This window comes from Eublepharis macularius, chromosome 3 (genome assembly GCF_028583425.1).
Source record: "Eublepharis macularius isolate TG4126 chromosome 3, MPM_Emac_v1.0, whole genome shotgun sequence".
In the NCBI taxonomy this organism is placed as follows: domain Eukaryota; kingdom Metazoa; phylum Chordata; class Lepidosauria; order Squamata; family Eublepharidae; genus Eublepharis; species Eublepharis macularius.
In genome coordinates this window covers 59,177,908-59,195,039 of record NC_072792.1, presented here as the reverse complement: position 1 = coordinate 59,195,039, position 17,132 = coordinate 59,177,908, and the positions used below count along the sequence as shown (strand labels likewise).

The window sequence follows — 17,132 nt, the reverse complement described above, 5'->3', positions numbered from 1 at the left end:
CAATAGAAAAGAGCAAGAATCCAGTAGCATCTATAAGACTAACAACATTTGTGGTAGGGTATGAGCTTTTATGAGCCACAGTTCACTTCTTCGGATACAATGAAAACAATATTGCCCTCCATCAGAAAGTAGATAGTACCCAATATTAATCCAAGTTCAACTTGCACACATCATAGAGAAACCTGGGAATCATTCTCAAAAACAACCAGTACACATGCCAATGCAATGCATATTTTAATCATCAGTAAATTATACTCAGTTCAATAAGTTTTACTCTCATACGCACATAGAATTACAGCCTTAGATGTTAATTCCCACTGAAAGACTAGGTGTGGCATATTTACATATTTTCTTCAGAAACAGGCTACTTTCACAACTTACAAATAACACAAAATTGAAGTAAGATTTTTACACAGCCCATTACACAGTTGAGGAAGGTCCAACTCCCCATGACTTAGTTGAGCTGTAATGTCATTTCTAATGTAGCCTAAATTTTCTATTGACATTTGAAGCACTGTGAAGCATTGCTTCCAATGGTAATATATTATTTATTTAAAACATTTATTAGCTGTCTTTTTTACCTTGCCGCTCAAGGCAGCTTACAATATAAATAAAACAGTAATAAAATGAACACAGTTTAGAACTGTCAATAAACATACAGTTAATTAAAAGCAGTCCCAAATAAAAATGTCTCTAGTTGCTTCCCAAAGATCAGCAATGAGGGGGCCAGACACAACTCCCTGGGGATGCTGTTCTGTAATTGTGGGACTGCCACCAAGGGGGCCCTCTCTCATGTACCCACCAGGTGAGCTTCTTTAGCTGATGAGATATTCAGAAGAGCCTCTCCCTGTGATCTTAATTCTTGGGCAGGGATGTATGGGAAAAGACAGTCCTTCAGGCTTTAAAGGACAGAATCAACACCTTGAATTGTGCTTGGGAGCTGGATGGTAGCCAGTGTAATTGCTGTAATATCACGGTCACAATAGTGGGCCCCAACCAGCAGTCTAGCCGCAGCATTCTGGACTAGCTGCAGCTTCCAAAAACTCTTCAAGGGTAGCCCCAAGAAGAACATACTGCAATAGTCCAATCTAGATGTAACTAAGGCATAGATCTGTGGCTAGATGCAGGAAGAGATGCCGCTGATGTTCCAACCGAAGCTGGGCAAAAGCACGTCCAACTATCGCAGCCACCTGGTTTTCTAAAGTAATTGCTGTGTTCAGTAGCACTTCCAAGTAGATAGGGGCACAAAATGGAAAAAAACCAAAATGAGTTTCATGTTTCGCCGCGATCCACAAATCACTAATTATGAAATTTCATGAAACTGACACATTTGCCAAAACGATTTGTTAGTTTCATGACTCGTCAGAACCCGGGGCATTTCAATTGCCCCCTTCATACCCGGAGATGCCAAACTCGCAGGGAGACTTCAGCCTAAACCAAAACCAAAGGAAACAAGGAAACAGCAAGAGTTTGAGCCCTCAAAAGAGCAGAGAAAGAATTTAGAAGGCACAAAGACAAGCAAATAAAAAAAAGGGAGGCCTAGACCCCAGGACCCAGAGCCAGGCTAAAACCTGAGACTAGGGTGATGTGGGGTGGAGGAAAAAAGGCACTCTCACCCAAAGACCTTCCCACAACAAGGCAAAGAGCTGGAAATAAGAGACTTCTTTCAGTCTCTTTTGAAGCAGCAGCAGCCAAAAGCAATATCCCAAATCCACACTCTCTCTCATTACTTCAGTCCCAGCAACAGGTCTTCCTCCCTCTCCCTCTATCTACTGGAACTGAAACACAAGGCAGAGAGGTGACTTTTATAAAAAAAACAAACCAAAAAAACCCACTGAAATAGAGCAGAACAGGAGGTCTGTGGTTGGCTAACAGGCCTGCCTAACAGGGCTTGGAGGGGTGAGAATGGTGTGCCCATGGCTACAGAAGGTCCACTTCCTTGGTTGCCTAGGGGATTGTATTGGGCAGAATGGAAGCTCTCCAGATGGCTAGGAGAGCTGCCAATCAAGAGTAAGTGGGCTATGATTGGGGTTTCCAATGGCAACAAAAGGTCTGGGGCCATTGTTGCCTAGGGAATCAATGGATCGGAGCCAGCCTGTCTGCAATTATGAATCATTCACAAAGCTAATGAAACAGGCCAAAAAATTGTGAATTTCGTGATAACCGCCCCACAAAATGCTGTTTTGTGACACACGAAACAGCCTGTTTCGTGTGCCCATGTCTACTCCCAAGCTCCAAACCTGACTTCAAGGGGAGTACAACTCCATCCAAGACAGAAGAGCTCTCAAGTTCCTGATCTGCCTTTCTGTTAATCATGAGAACCTCTGAGTTGTCAGGATTCAGTTTCAGCTTGGTTGCCCTCATCCAGCCCATTACTGACTCCAAGCACTAGTTCAGAACATCAACAGCATCCTTGGAATTAAGTGGAAAAGAAAGGTAGGGCTGGGTATCATCTGCATATTGGTGACACTGCAGCTCAAGCTTCCTGATGGCCTCTCCCAGTGTCTTTCTACAGATATTAAATAGCATGGGGGATAAGATGGAACCGTATGGAACACCAAGGATCCATGTTTGCAAGCAAAGCCAAGACTTGCCAAGACTAACCAGAATTCACTGATCATCTGCAGGCCCAATCCTGATTTCACTAACCAACCACAGCTAAAATAAGCCATGGTTTTGTGTTATATCTCTAAGAGCCGTTACATATGTAACCATTATGTCCCCTTTGAAATACAGACAGTAGTTATTGTTCAGTTAACACTTTCAGCATTAGAACACATGTCTGGGATGAGGCATACAAGCTGCTGCATGTATAATAGTAATAATAAAATTTGATTTATATACCGTCCTTCAGGACAACTTAATGCCCACTCAGAGCAGTTTACAAAGTATGTTACTATTATCCCCACAACAAAACACCCTGTGAGGTAGGTGGGGCTGCGAGAGCTCCAGAGAACTGTGACTAGCCCAAGGTCGCCCAGCTGGCTTCAAGTGGAGGAGTGGGGAATCAAACCCAGCTCTCCAGATTAGAGTCCCGTGCTCTTAACCACTACACCAAACTGTACAGTATGACAACATCTATGGACAAATGCTGCAGAACGATAAAGATTATTTTTTAGGTAATAGGGTGAAATACAGATGATCATTAACATCTATAAAATGGCAAGCTGGTTATCTTAATACTGCTACCTAGCGATGAGTAGGATTTTACCAAGTAGCATATACTCACATGTGGCATGATATTTGATCAACCATTTTCTATATCCACCCTAGTTTAGAATCAATTAGGACTTAAAATATCATTACAAAAACATAACATGCTTACCTTCTGTATTTTCACCAGTGTTGGAATCTGAGCCCTGTCCACCTATGAGAATAGCTCTGTTAAAACATTTCTCTTACATAATGCAAATCCCATTCTTTCCTAATGACTAATGTTTGACAGTGTTAGCAAAATGTAAGAAGAGGAACAGTACTACTTGCTAAATAAAAATCCATGCGGGATCAGTGCTTTTACCAGGTGCATCTTTACTACAAAGCTTAAGACATTTTGTGCAATACTCATTTTTTGCTCACTCGCCAATTAGCAACTGAAAACAGGCTACATGCATATGGCATGATAAGCTTTGTGGAGCTAGCTGGTGCTCCTTGTCAAAAATGTTTGCCCTAAGTTATCCCAGCATCCATATGCTATCATTTATGCCATGGGATAGTAAGTTATTGGAAAACAGTTCTGTGTGTAACACCTCTGGAATATTATTTTTCAACCCTCAGTTTTTTTAACCCTCAGTTTTACAGAGTCAAATATCATGACATTAAAATGCTCTGTTAGAAATATTTATGCATTCAAGTGCAGTCATATTAATTTGCATCTGTATAAAACTTACTCAGATCCATGAATGGTGTCTTCCTGTGGGAAGAAGAACCTGCCTCCTAGCTGAGGTTAGCTTGACTGGAACTGGTGGAAGCCTTTTCCAGATACTACCCACAGTCTATGACATCCACCCCCACTGGCAAGACTGGAGCCACCCCTACTAATTTGTTTGCTGTTGTTAGGTGATCTTGTGATCATTTTTAAATAATTTTAAAAATTTAACCTATTTGTTAGCAGCCTTGGAGACCCAACTGGGTGGAAAGATGCTTTATTCTAAATCAATCAACAATCAATCAATCCTGAGGGCAAGCACCAGAGCAGATACCAACAGCTATTCCAGTACATCATAGCAAAACAGAATGCTCAGCTGATGTTGCACAGAATTTTAAAAATTAGCCCAACATTTTTGACAGGAAAAAGTCAGAAAGCTGCAGTTCACGCAATTCAGAAGCTTACTGTATTTATTTAGAACAATTTATGTCCAGTAGTAAAGAAAATGCACTATATAGATTAAATCATTGTGAGAGGGAGTAGGGCTTTAGTAAACATTTCTAGGTATAAACTTTCCTGACAAAAAAGGAAGGAGTTTGTTTTATTTTGGCTTACTTCAAATGAAGCAGTTTTGATAAGGCATTATCAAATATAGTTTAGGGGAAATGCCCTGTTTTGACTTGGTTCTTTGGTAGTGCCTGCAGGGGTGAGATTCCTCGTACACGCAACCAGAAGGAATCCAGAACACAGGGTGCCTCTTTGTATTGTCTGTGCTCCTTTCAGACATTTTTGGAGTGGCAGCTTAGGTCTTCCTGGTCTCTACATACTTGAAAAAGCAGACAGGTGGCAGCTTCTGGTATTAGTCTATACTCTTTCCAGTGCAATTCTAAGCACAAGCAATTCACAGTGAGTTCAATAGGACTTGCTTGCAAGTATACTTAGGACTGCAACCTTAGCCTTTGAACAAATTGGACTAATAACACTAAGTTATGCATAGATGAAAGGCAATAAGCTAACAATACACTCAGAGTTGCTTTTTAAAAAGACTATTATCTCACAGAATATCATAATCCCATAAGGATTTTTTTAAAGAAAAAAATGAGAAAAACAGGAAGAATTATATAGAGCAGTTCCTCAGTGTCTAGCAACAAGTCCAGACAAAGAAATACTACAAGGGTACACTTAAACTGAAGACTCTGCAGTAACTAATTCAATTAATGTTGACCAAAGCCCACATACCTGCAGATGGATTAGATGCACGGCCTACATTAAGAAACAAAAAGTTTTGCATAACTGTATTCAAAGCAGAATTTAGTTACTAAATTATCGCTCAGAAAACAGAAAGAGAACCAATTAGTTAATAAGTCAATCACATATAAGCATCCAGCCCATTCTAGCTTTTTACCTTTTAAAAATTTTTTTAAAAGATTGCACACAGAACCCTGCCAGATGCGGTCTGATGCATGTATCATGCAAAACTAGCTCAAAATTAAGGTGCAAAAATCATCAAACCATTTTTCATGCACAAGTCATTAGAAGCACGGGAAAATAACATCCAAGAAAAGCCATCCTGAGAATTTCCATGCACCAGTCTTGTTTCCTTCATCTCTGAGCACCAGGACCATACCAGTGCCCACCAGTCTGCACTGTTGCAAGTCCCCCAGACCCCTGAGAAGCCTGGTAAGTGTACAAAAAATAAAACACACTTCTGGGAAGCAATAACCTGTGCAACCCAGAGGAGAACACTGCCACCAGTGTGTCCGGTGTGCATACCGAAGCATTTAAACAACCGAATCCTGAATTGTTTTCCCACTTTGAGTAAACCCGAAGCAGGAAACTTCTTCCAGGCTATTCCTTAATCCTACTCCCAGTACCAGTTTAACACAAAACCAACAAAGAAAAAGCTAGAAAGAAAAGAGTGTTTGTCAGAAACTTACCTCCTGGCTTTTCTGGAGGCAATGTCGAATCACCAAGTAAGTCAGAATCATCAAACCCTTCTACAAAAATAAATTTTGGCAAAACAAACTTTTAAAAATTAAACTATTTATATCTTTAATAGTTTCTGTCTCTTAAGTTTTTCACTATAAATTTCTTGGCATCTTTTCAAAAAAATATCTTGTACACTCGAACAGCATAGGATGCGGTATGTTTTGGGGGAAAAAATATCTTGTACACTCTTTAACCAGACATAAATCAAGAGGTTGGAACAATTTACAAATAAAGTTTATTTCCTCCTTTGGAGGGGGCTAAAAGACTAATTTGCAAAGAGACTTGAAACTATTTACAACACTTATGCTGGACACAGTCAGTAGGAAAATAATACAATTAAATTTATACACTTAGAGGCAAAGAATACCAATGAACCAAGCTAATAGACTTATTGTGCCTTTTAAATGGTTAGACCTCCTAATTCACTTTCCAGGAAAAAAAAGCCCTCCTGCTTCCTAGGATAGACTCCTAGTGACCTTTAAACAGATACCTTTCATCTTTAATTTGACCCTTTAATCATTTCTCCAATTTAGAAAGACTAAAATTTAAGTGTCAGCCTCTCGAAGCCACCACACTTCGTTAACCTGCCTCCTCAGAAGCCAGACTCTTGAGACCTAGAATTTCTTAAGCCTAATGCAAAGAAGACGTTTACAAGGATTGTGTTTAGATTAAAGAAAAACCATGACCTATATGGTCAGATTAGGATTTCACAATTTGCTTCTACAGACTCTTACCTCCTTTGTTGCCATGACCTCCAGGATGCTGGGGTGGACTGGGTTCATCTATTGACAAATATTGATAGAACAAACTTTAAAATGTGTAAAAAAAACAGGAACAAGGTCTAAGCACAAAAGAATGCTGCCAGTGCTGGATTCTCTACTTTGCGTATCTCCTTCCTAAGCACTGGGCTACACAGTTTGTTCTTATTTATTACGTAGCATAAAATCATGTAGTTAACAACCAATATGTACAATGGTTTAAAAACAGGATCCGTATTAAGACCAGGATACAGACATGCATGCACGCACAACAGCCCCGTTATTCACTCAATTTCTTATTCAGTAGCATTCATAAAAACTTCCCTTTTGAATCTAAAGTTTGGGGATTTGGCAAAATGTTCATATTTAAGAACACAATTGAATGTACATTTCAGAATACCATTCCCTACACCCAAAAAGGGAGAATGGAGTTGTCTCATATACTAGAAATTACTACAGACCTATTTTGGAAACTGCCTTAACACGGAAGATACTTCTATAGTGGCTGCATGTCGAAGAGATTCAGGCTCAAGCACCATCTCCCATTATGTAAAAAAACCCACATTTATGGGAACCCAGAATTTCTGCATATAAAATTGCTATGCATGTTGGTGACGATACTGCTGTCTGCCCAAAAGGGGCAAACAGACTGCATGAAATGGATTTGAGCAAGCAGACATCTATAAGCACTGATTCAAAGAGTAACTAAAGGATCTACATGTGTGTTCTGTGAAAGAAGCAGGGGAAGAATGCACAAGACCAATGCTATCTCCCATATGTATAATTTATATGCCCTAGCTGTGGGTGAACCAACCAAGAGTAAATACACCGTAGAAGGGAAAGTATGTGTCACACAACATGGAAAAGGTTTAAACAACAACTTGTATTCATTTGTTTAATGAACCAGGTCATGATCATTTAGCACAATTTTTTTTACAATAGTTTCAATGAAAGAAGCACACCTGTCTCCATTATATCAACTTCATACTATCAGGCATCTGAGATACCCTCCACAGCTACATGGGGAGGATTTCCAGACAAAAGAGCAGGGTAAGCAACTTCCATGTCACTTTCAGTACCAATAATTTTTTTTAAAAAAGTATCACTGGCTAGGCCAGAAACACTAAGAACACAAGAAGGGCTCTATGATGTGAATACCCCCTTAACAGAAGGCAGAAAGGGTGATTTTTATTCTGCTTTTACATAAATTCTTTGATAAATTGCACATTTTAAATATTGTTTTGTTAATACTGTGCAAAAAGTTAAGATTCATTTTACACATTTTATGGAGTCTTCTTATACTTACCCTCACCTCCAACAGCATCCTCTAAATTGAAGCCATTATCTAAGAGAAGGGAAAAGCAGGGTTTTTTTCCCAAAAAATCTCATACAAAGAAGGGAAAACAAAGAAATTTGCAAACACATCAGAGAAACTGTCCCAGGGTGGAGAAGAACCAAACCAAAAGATCTACTAATAAACAGGAGTCTAGTAGGAAGAACTAATATCTATATTAGTTTGTTAAATATATAATAGAAATGTAATTCCCTAAGACACTCATCATACTGCCAGTTTGAAAATCTTCTCTTAAGGACTACTTTGAAAAATACCACCTCATTTCAAACAAAAATACCATCTCGTTTCAAATGAAGAAATCTTGTAATCAACTGTACCAAATTATGAACAATTGATTTTGGTAGCATTCAACCCTACATAAAATATATTTACTTGAGATTCTCATCTAGCCCTATGGATGATGTAGAAGTTGAGATGCTATAATAATTAGAAAATATACACCTGTCATATTAAAATGTCAAAGTGCCCAGTTGACCCTCCCCCAAAACTGCTTTTTTCTATCCATTGAAAGAATATTATTTTTAAATTGCACATAAGGTCACATATTGGCCTAGCCTAATCATATATTTGTATACAACTGTTCTTCAGCAAATTTGACTAATTACTGTTCGTAGAAAGGACAGTTAAGAACATAGGAGAAGCCATGTTGGATCAGGCCAATGGCCCATCCAGTCCAACACTCTGTGTCACACAATGGCCAAAACCAGGTGTCCTCAGGACAGTTATTACTCACCCGGTGTTGTTTTTTTGGGTCCTGTAGCTGGCTTCTTTGTAGGTTCTGAATAAATTAAAACATTCAGTATTTAACATTTGAAGCAATCAATTATCAGGGGAAGCAACTAGGACTGATTTTATGATGCACCCATTTGTTTTATAGTATCACTGAACTACTGTTTTCTAGATCGAAGCAAAGCGCAAGTCATACATAGTTCCACTAACTGCATGTATGTCTTGCAAAACATCAGATTTGAGCTAATAATAATTTTAATTAGTTGATGAAATCTTAAGAAAGCAAATGCTGCCCAAATATACTTATAGTTTAAATAATCTAGCTCTGCTGATTTATCAGAGCTCCTTAATTAACAATTAGCAGCTTTGCCAATAAGATAAGCTGGGAATAACTAACATGGAAATACAAGCATTTCTACCTCATGAACACTCAAAAATCAAGCAACCCCTTCTCTCTTTCTTTCCCAAGAATTTAAGAAACTAAAATTTGTGACTGATCTGGAATCACCTACTGCTGTAGCTTTGTTGGAGCTATATGACACCATTCTGAGTGACCACCTTGGGTCTTATCAAAGTGACATGCACTGGGAATTCCCAGTTGAAGCTTAGCATCTCAGACACATGGAGGTCAATTCAGACAGTAATCATAATTGCTAGGAAAAGAGGGCTTAACCCCCCCCCCAACATTTAAACCCATTTTCCTGACCTGAAATGTTGCTGGGTAGCCACGTTTGCCTGTTGGGGAAATTAGCCCATTGGTATTGCATAGGTCACTAATATATACAAGTTTCCCCAAGAGGGAAAACAAGCAGCTCTCTTGATCTGTTTCTAGCCAGGAAGTAGCATGGGATCTGGCAAGGAGGTTTACTTTCCCTATGGTCCCAACCTGAATCAGCCCCCGCATGCCCGAGAATCTAAGCCACAACCAGGAACTTGCAACTTGTGTTTGCTTTAGAGGAACTAGGGAACCCAGGAAGAGTTGATTGCATAGTTATGTTCTCAGCTTAGTGTGAACAGTGCCTGGATATCAATAGACATGGGCACGAACTGAAAAAAACCTGAACCACCTGATTCGTGGTTCATCGCTGTTCCATGAACTACGAACCACGAACTTCCACAAACTTTTACCAGTTCATGAATCGGTTCATGGTTCATAGTTCATGGAATTCAAACGCCCAGTGCCGGCTTCTGAAGCCGGTGCGGGATGTTTGAAACTAACAGCCCCCTTCTCCTGTCACCCCGAAGCGGCAGGAGAAGTCTGTCAGTTTCAAAACACCCCGCACAGGCTTCATCCGATCAGGTGAAGCCAGCATGGGGCGAGTGAAACTAATAGTCCTGTTCTCCTGTCCCCCAAGTGGCAGGAGAACAAGGATGTCAGCATCACTCACCCCACGCTGGCTTCAGCCCATAAGCTGAACCCAGTGTGGGGTGAGTGAAACTGACAGCACTGTTCTCCTGTCCCCTGAGCGGGAGGAGAACAAGAGCTGTCAGTTTGATAGACCCTGTGCCAGGTTCAGTCCATGGGCTGAACCCGGTGCAGGGTGTATGAAACTGACAACCCTGTTCTCCTGCCGCTCCCCGGTGGGAGGAGAAGGGGGCTGTCAGCTTCATGGACCCCATGCCGGCTTCAGCCCATAGGCTGAACACAGTACGGGATGTGTGAAACTAGCAGCCCCCTTCTGCTGTTTGTTGGTGGCAGGAGAATGGGGCTGTCAGTTTCACACACCCCTCAGGGGCACCAGCCTGTCTGGGCTCACAAAGGGCTCACAAAATGCACAAGTGGGGCCTAAAACATCATGGGGTTCATTAACACGTGGCCCCACGAATCGCATTTTAACTAACCATGAACTGGCCCAGTTTGTGCGTTTTTTGGTTTGTATTGCGGTTCGTGCCCACCTCTACATATAATTCAAGACCCCCCATGCCAGCCACTCTGAGCGATCTAAAAAGAAGTCAGCAATGTAGCACTTAGGCTTACACAGGCATTTATTTAGCCTAGTAAATGTTTTGACCGCCTGTCCTCCCTGGAACAGCGACCTCAATGCCATATCAGAAATTGATTTTGAAACCCCTGCCACTTTCAGAAACTGCTAGCCAGAAAACACTGCTGTATCTGAAAATTAAGTTTTAGTTTTCCTTGAGCTCACAAAATTAGTTTCATGCTCTTTGAATTTTAATGTGTAATGCTAAACTAGCCTGTCAATCACACTAATCCTGGGATTCATTTACTGACATAACAGCTATTTCAATCACGCTGTTGTAACATAGGGTTTCAGGCATTACAGTAGTTCCTACCCACTCCTGATCAAATTTCAGGACTCATTTATTTTATCCATCTTGTTAGAGATTCGGGTGATCTCAAGTTATAGCAGTAGAATAAAGATATTCCACCTTGACCATTTACTCTGAAACAATATAGGTTTATGCTAGTTAAGCAGAATGTAACAGTTTAATTCAGAGTAAAATGCATGTTATATTGTACTATTACCATTATTGCAAAACCCACAAAATGCATAAATGTTCTATACGGCTTTTGTTGCTTACCAGTATCAGGTAGTGCATCGCTCAAACTGAGATCTTCCCCTTGCCCTGTTTGATTAAAAGAAAGTTTATTGTTTTCCTTCTGAACTATAATTTGGGCTCTATTTGACAGTATAGGACAGGTGCTGATGCAATGTATTTGAAAGAGAACTGCAAGGCATTCCATCCTGCTGCATAAATTCCCCTCCTTCAAGTGGCTGTTAACTGGTGACAGTGTGTGTGGGGGTACCGGGGGGGGGGGGTAGGCATCATCAGCCAACTGTGTTATATTACTTCACTCTGTGGTTTCCAGCAATTCCTAGAGTGGACTGAAGTGATATAATCTTGTTGGCTGATGCTGATTTTTTAAAACTTTTTTCCTCCCACAGGTCACCACAGCAGCAACAGCAGGAAACAGGAACTGTGGAATTCACGCCCCTGGTGGGAACCTGGTAGCCCTACTCTACTCCCTCATTATAGCCTTACATTTGCTACTACGAGTTCCCATTCAACTATAGGGTTTGCCGATCCTGATTTCAAATTGTGGTTAAGCAGAAAACTGATTCATCTTAACTATGACAGCATTGATGTAAATGAACAGAGATTAAGGCAAACAAAGGAAGAGATAATTCATGTAATGGTTGCTAGCTTTTCATCTGCAACAAGCCATAGTATGAAAGGCAGAATTAAAGATATCAGTGCTGGAAGAGCATAGCTATATGCAGTGCTATCTGAGTGACCTTGGGCCAGTCCCATAACTCCTCACCTCAGAGAGGTGGGGAGAATATTGTGAGGATAATACTAAAGAGAGGAGAATAATAAAAGCCACTTTGGATCCGCACTGGGGAGAAAGGTGGGGTATAAATGAAATAAATAAATAAATACTTCCTTGTGTCTTTAACTGAAAAACTATGGGATGCAGCAGACTTGTAAACAGCCACTTGCCTACTTAGCTTATAGCAAGGGGGAAAAAAATCACTTATAAGCTCTAAAATAGGGAAACCGTTTGGAAATCACAAACCATAGCTCTCTTTTGTTATAATTCATACTGTTAATGTGCCACATATGAATACTGTTTGTATGAGTAGACCAGCACTAAAAAACTTAACACTTTCATTTGTAAGGAGATACTACTGGAAAATAGTGGCTCCCTGTGGCCATTTTAGCAGGGAAATGGGAGAGGAGAAAAGCTTCCCACCCACCCACCCCACCCTTTGCATCGCAATCCTGATCCAAACTGGCACCTGTGTGCCTTGTAAGTGATTTCAAAAAAGTAATGAGAACTCTTCACACGAAACCGCAGAGTATCTTAAACAGGCCCATCTTTACAAGGGATGGAGCAAGATATAACAGTCATCAGTACTGCAACCAGGCTTCATCAGGCATGTGCACCATCCCTGGTACAGGTTACCCAGAGCAACAGTGGAGCCCACATCCTTGAGAGAACAAGTAGAAACCCCTCAACTTTCTGTCTTGTTTGTAGGCCTCCCAGAGACATCTGCTATAGATGAACTCAAAACCCTGCTGTAGTCAACTATCTGGGTTTTGGGAAGGTAAATGTGATGCTGGTTACTTCATTCCCCTGATGTATCAGAAGTTTTGGATCTAAAATATATTTGCTGTATCATCTCTGGAAGCTGCTCAATAAAGGGTTAGGCATTAGCAAGTTTTAAAGTGGAGGGCCCGAATATGACTCATGCGAGAGCAACAGACAGCCCACAACAGAATTAGTCATCGCATACTATGCAGGAATCTGTGGGCATCATTCTTTCCAATGAGGCAAAAACTCTGACAGGATGTTTATTCGCACTGCCAAGCAGCCCTTTATAATTAGCTCTGCAGCAACATACCATGAAGCCAGACAGACTTTACACTACACTGCAGTTTCTCAGACATATGTATTGTGCACAACTGTTACAAAAGATGTTGTATGTAGAAATGAATTCTCCTGTCCAGAAGAAATTCTTCAGAGTGCATTTTAAATGTGCAAAATCAAAAACAGACTCCACCAGAATAAGCCATGATGGCTGGTTTTAAGCCAGGCAATGCTGGGGAACATCATATGGTCATGTGCCACAAAGTCATGAATGCCAGGCCTCTGTTATATGAATGGTAGGGTTGCCAGCCTCCAGGTAGTGGCTGGAGATCTCCCGGAATTACAACTGGTCTCCAGGCCACAGAGATCAGTTCACCTGGAGAAAATGGCCACTTTTGGGGTGGACTCTATGGAATTATGCCATGCCGAGGTCCTTTCCCCCCCAAACCCCACTTTCTCCAGGTTTCACCCCCCCCCCCCCCAGATCTCCAGGAATTTCCCAACTTGGAGCTGGCAACCCTGATGAATGGTCATTTTTAGCAAGTCACCATGCTGATAATTTCTTTTTCTTTCTTGACAAGTCCATATTACAGAACTCATTTTCGGTATATTCTCCTGCTGTGTTCACAAGTTTTATCCTTCTACACCTTTCTTGCCCCATGTTCAGGCACTATGTATCTGTATAATTTCTTATTTTGTCTAACTGCTTCTAGAACAAATCCATGGAGATTGTTTTTGCTGTCACTACTGCTACTTTCTCCTCCTGCATTGCACAGATACAAAAGAATATCATTGAGGCTCACCCATTTTACTCTCCTTCAGGCACCCCCAGGCAAAACCGTTTTTTATTACTCAAGATTTTAACTAAAGTGTTCCATTGTCTTCAGCTGTTATTGCCAGCCTCTAGCCTGAGGACTGTTTTGTGTATATCCTTTTAGACCATGGAGTGGTATTTTATGCTGTCTTCATACCCTGGCTAAGTTTGATACTGTGGGTCTCATGCTTTTATTGAATTGTTTTACTTGTGAACCAACTCAAGAAGGTCTCAGGAGAGGCAGCACATAAATTTTATAACTAACTAAATCAATCTTGAACAGAAAGGAAGTTACAAGTCCCACTGAATTCTAATAAAATGAGTACGACTGTTCCATTAGCACACGTCGGGCTTTATCAAGTGTGTTTGAACCAAGACAACTATTTGTAAAACAATGACTTCTAGAATTCATTGTTCAGAAAACAGAAATGGTACAAATGGGATTTTATCATACCTATAACCATGACTGTGCACCATGGATAAGAAAACATATCATGTTCCAATTCTGGGAAACACTGTTCCAAGCACAAATTTTGCAATGAACATAGATAAATTAGTTTAATTCTGAACTGTATTTCGCAGACAAGTAATAAAGGCTGTGAAGAAGCGAGTGTAGGCGAAACCGGGGGGGGGGGGGGAACCAAAGCCGGTGAACCCGTTGCCAACCTCCCGCCGGGAGTGTCCGCTGGGGCAATACGATGGGATTGGAACAATTTACTGCATATAAATTCGATTGTTTGAACAAACGTCTGTGAAGCAAAAAACAGATGAGAAATTAAGTTGTGGATTCTTTAAGTGTACATTAGAACTAAGATGTGGATTCTCTAAGTGTACATTATTGAGTGTGAATATGTCTGTGGGTTTAAATGGACGGAAGAAATCGAGATGTGAAGTCCTTTATGAATTAAACTGAAGTTGAAACACGATTGGGTCTGTTTGGACTTGGTGTCCCCTTCGTTAGTTGACATTTGGGCACAAGCTCAGCTGCTGTTGCACATTTAGTTGTGCAGCACAATGCCCCCTATACATGGCCCCTGATGTCACCTCTGAGCAGTGGGGAATGGGTCCTGTCCTTTCCGTGAGGGTAGAAAGGTGGGTGATGTTGGCAGCAGCCTCCACTTCGACACACAATGGGTAGACAAGGTTCTCCTGCAGCAGTCTTTGCATTCCTTCCAGGTGGATCCCGTGATGTCACCCGTGGGTCTCAGTTTGGCCTAACTGTCCTCCCGGCTCCACCATGTCTGGCTGGAGGGTCCCTCAACGGCATCAGCCTCTGCTGCAATGCCATCTTGTCTAGGGTGCTGAACTGGCCACCACGTCTGCAATGGCAGAAAAGTGGGTGATGCTGGAGACAGCCCACACCTCTCCATGTGGGCACCTACCTTTCTGCCCACTATCCTCTTTCCTTGGGGAACCGATGCCTCCCCCCCCCCCGGCAAGGGGGAGGGCATCCTCCACCGCCTCGACGGCCAGCACATGAGCCTCCACTTCTCCATATGAGGGGTGGGCCACACTTTCACCCTTGGTTATTCCAACTGTCTAATGACAAGACAAAAATTATATTGATGCAACACACCTGTCTCCCCAATATCCCTGTCCACTATATCTGTCTCACCTGTCCATCTGATACAGGTATCCAATGTATCCATGCATCCCTCTATGTTATACACTATGTTATATAGTTATACACTATGTTATACACTATGTTATCCCATACAGCTATGTATCTGTCTATCGAGAAACTTACCTAGCCCATGTACCTAACCATCCAATGCACCATGTCCAGCCTGTGTGTTTGGGTGGCAACAGCCTCCGCACCACGCAAAGTGCAGCACATCAGCATCTGCTGCGATGCCATGCTGCCCCTATCTGGTGGACGTATTTTGTGATTTCTGACCCACCGGTGTGTGTGTGTGTGTGTGTGCGCGCGCGTGCATGTGTGCATGCACACAAGGCCTCCTCGTACGCCACAATGTCTTGCTAGAGGGTGTTCTTAGCAGATTGTTTCAGGGACATTTGGTTATGCGGTGGCAGCCAAGTCCATCAACTGCCTCCCTGAGCCCGCCAGGCGGGGCAGCCACCAACATCGCCCATCTCCCTGACTTGGCGACACTGGCCTCTCCTAGGCCTGGCAGGCAGGCACATGAGGGTGCCGCCAGTGTGCAGCCAAGCCCCTGCCCCCTACAAGGGAGGTGGCCCAACACTGCTTCCCCAAACCCACCAGGAGAGGTGGCCACCGTCACCCCCCATCTCCCTGACTTGTCAACACTAGCCTCTCCTAGGCCTGGTGGGCGGGCACATGGGGGGTGCCACTGGTGCATGGCCAAGCCCCCACACCCTACAAGGGAGGTGGCCCAACACCACCTCCCCGAGCCTGCCAGGGGCCTGGGGTCCATCTCTTGAAACAAGGCCAAAGTCAACTGATGGCTCCTATTGTATCAAATGGGAGTTTCCTGGGGATGCTGGCTTTGGAAATGTATAACTCTGAGATCCATGTTGCAATCTTGACCAAACTTGGATGATGGCTGGAGGAGAGCCTGCTGAACACTCCCTGCGAATATGGGCTCTCTAACTCCCAAGGGGCTGTTTCTTGGCCCGACGAATATTCGAACACAAACATGTTTGTTTATGTTCATTAATCCATTTGCAGGCGGCAACAAACAACGAACACCCTGTTTGTTCTTTTTTCTCGTTCATGCCCATCTCTACCAGTAAGCAATAGCTCTCTTCTCTGCATCAGTGTTCAAAGTGTTCACTCAGTTAAAAACAGACAAACTACTAGGAACAATAGTCCCTAGGGGTGCCATTCCCCCACCCAGGGTGGGGGATCCCCAGCTCCCTCACTGTCCCCCCAACGCTCACTTACTTGGCTGGCGGGGGAGCACACTCCTCAGGAGGAGTGGCGCACCCCCGCACCCCAAATCACGCCCCGCAGTGGGCCCATTTTGGGTAGAATCAGGCTCCACAGCAGGCAATTTAACCCCTCAGGCGCACCCTTTCACTCACGCATCTGCCACTGCTGCCACCACTTCCAGAAGTGACAGCGCTGCACATTCGCCATGATGATGTCACTTCCAGAAGTGATGCTGGCTCCGGGGGGCACACGCGTGCAAAGAGCACATGCATAAGGTCACCACGGAGCAGGGGAAAGGTAAATGACAGGTACCAATCCTCCCACCAGGAGGACAGAGGGACCTGGCAAACCTAATATTTCCCCATGGAGGGCAAAGCATATCTTAGTATTAGTTTAATATCCATTTATAAAGAGCTCATAAGCAAATTATATA

General features: G+C 42.4%; 1 protein-coding gene across 4 annotated transcripts in view; it reads right to left on the bottom strand.

Annotated features, from left to right (window-relative positions):
• The window catches only part of LOC129325970 (CD99 antigen-like), a 38,286-nt gene that overhangs the window by 5,946 nt on the left and 15,208 nt on the right, over positions 1-17,132 (bottom strand). Inside the window, exons 2-9 of one of the 4 annotated variants that reach the window (XM_054973996.1) lie at positions 11,240-11,284; positions 8,700-8,744; positions 7,919-7,957; positions 6,589-6,636; positions 5,803-5,862; positions 5,105-5,128; positions 3,326-3,367; positions 3-1,225 (exon numbers count right to left, since the gene is read on the bottom strand). In XM_054973996.1, coding sequence (XP_054829971.1) covers positions 1,089-1,225; positions 3,326-3,367; positions 5,105-5,128; positions 5,803-5,862; positions 6,589-6,636; positions 7,919-7,957; positions 8,700-8,744; positions 11,240-11,284 — 440 coding nt within the window. In that variant the 3' untranslated portion in view covers positions 3-1,088. Of the gene's footprint in view, positions 1-2; positions 1,226-3,325; positions 3,368-5,104; positions 5,129-5,802; positions 5,863-6,588; positions 6,637-7,918; positions 7,958-8,699; positions 8,745-11,239; positions 11,285-17,132 lie in introns of those variants that run through there. The other 3 variants (XM_054973992.1, XM_054973997.1, XM_054973995.1) reach the window with 3 other exon arrangements.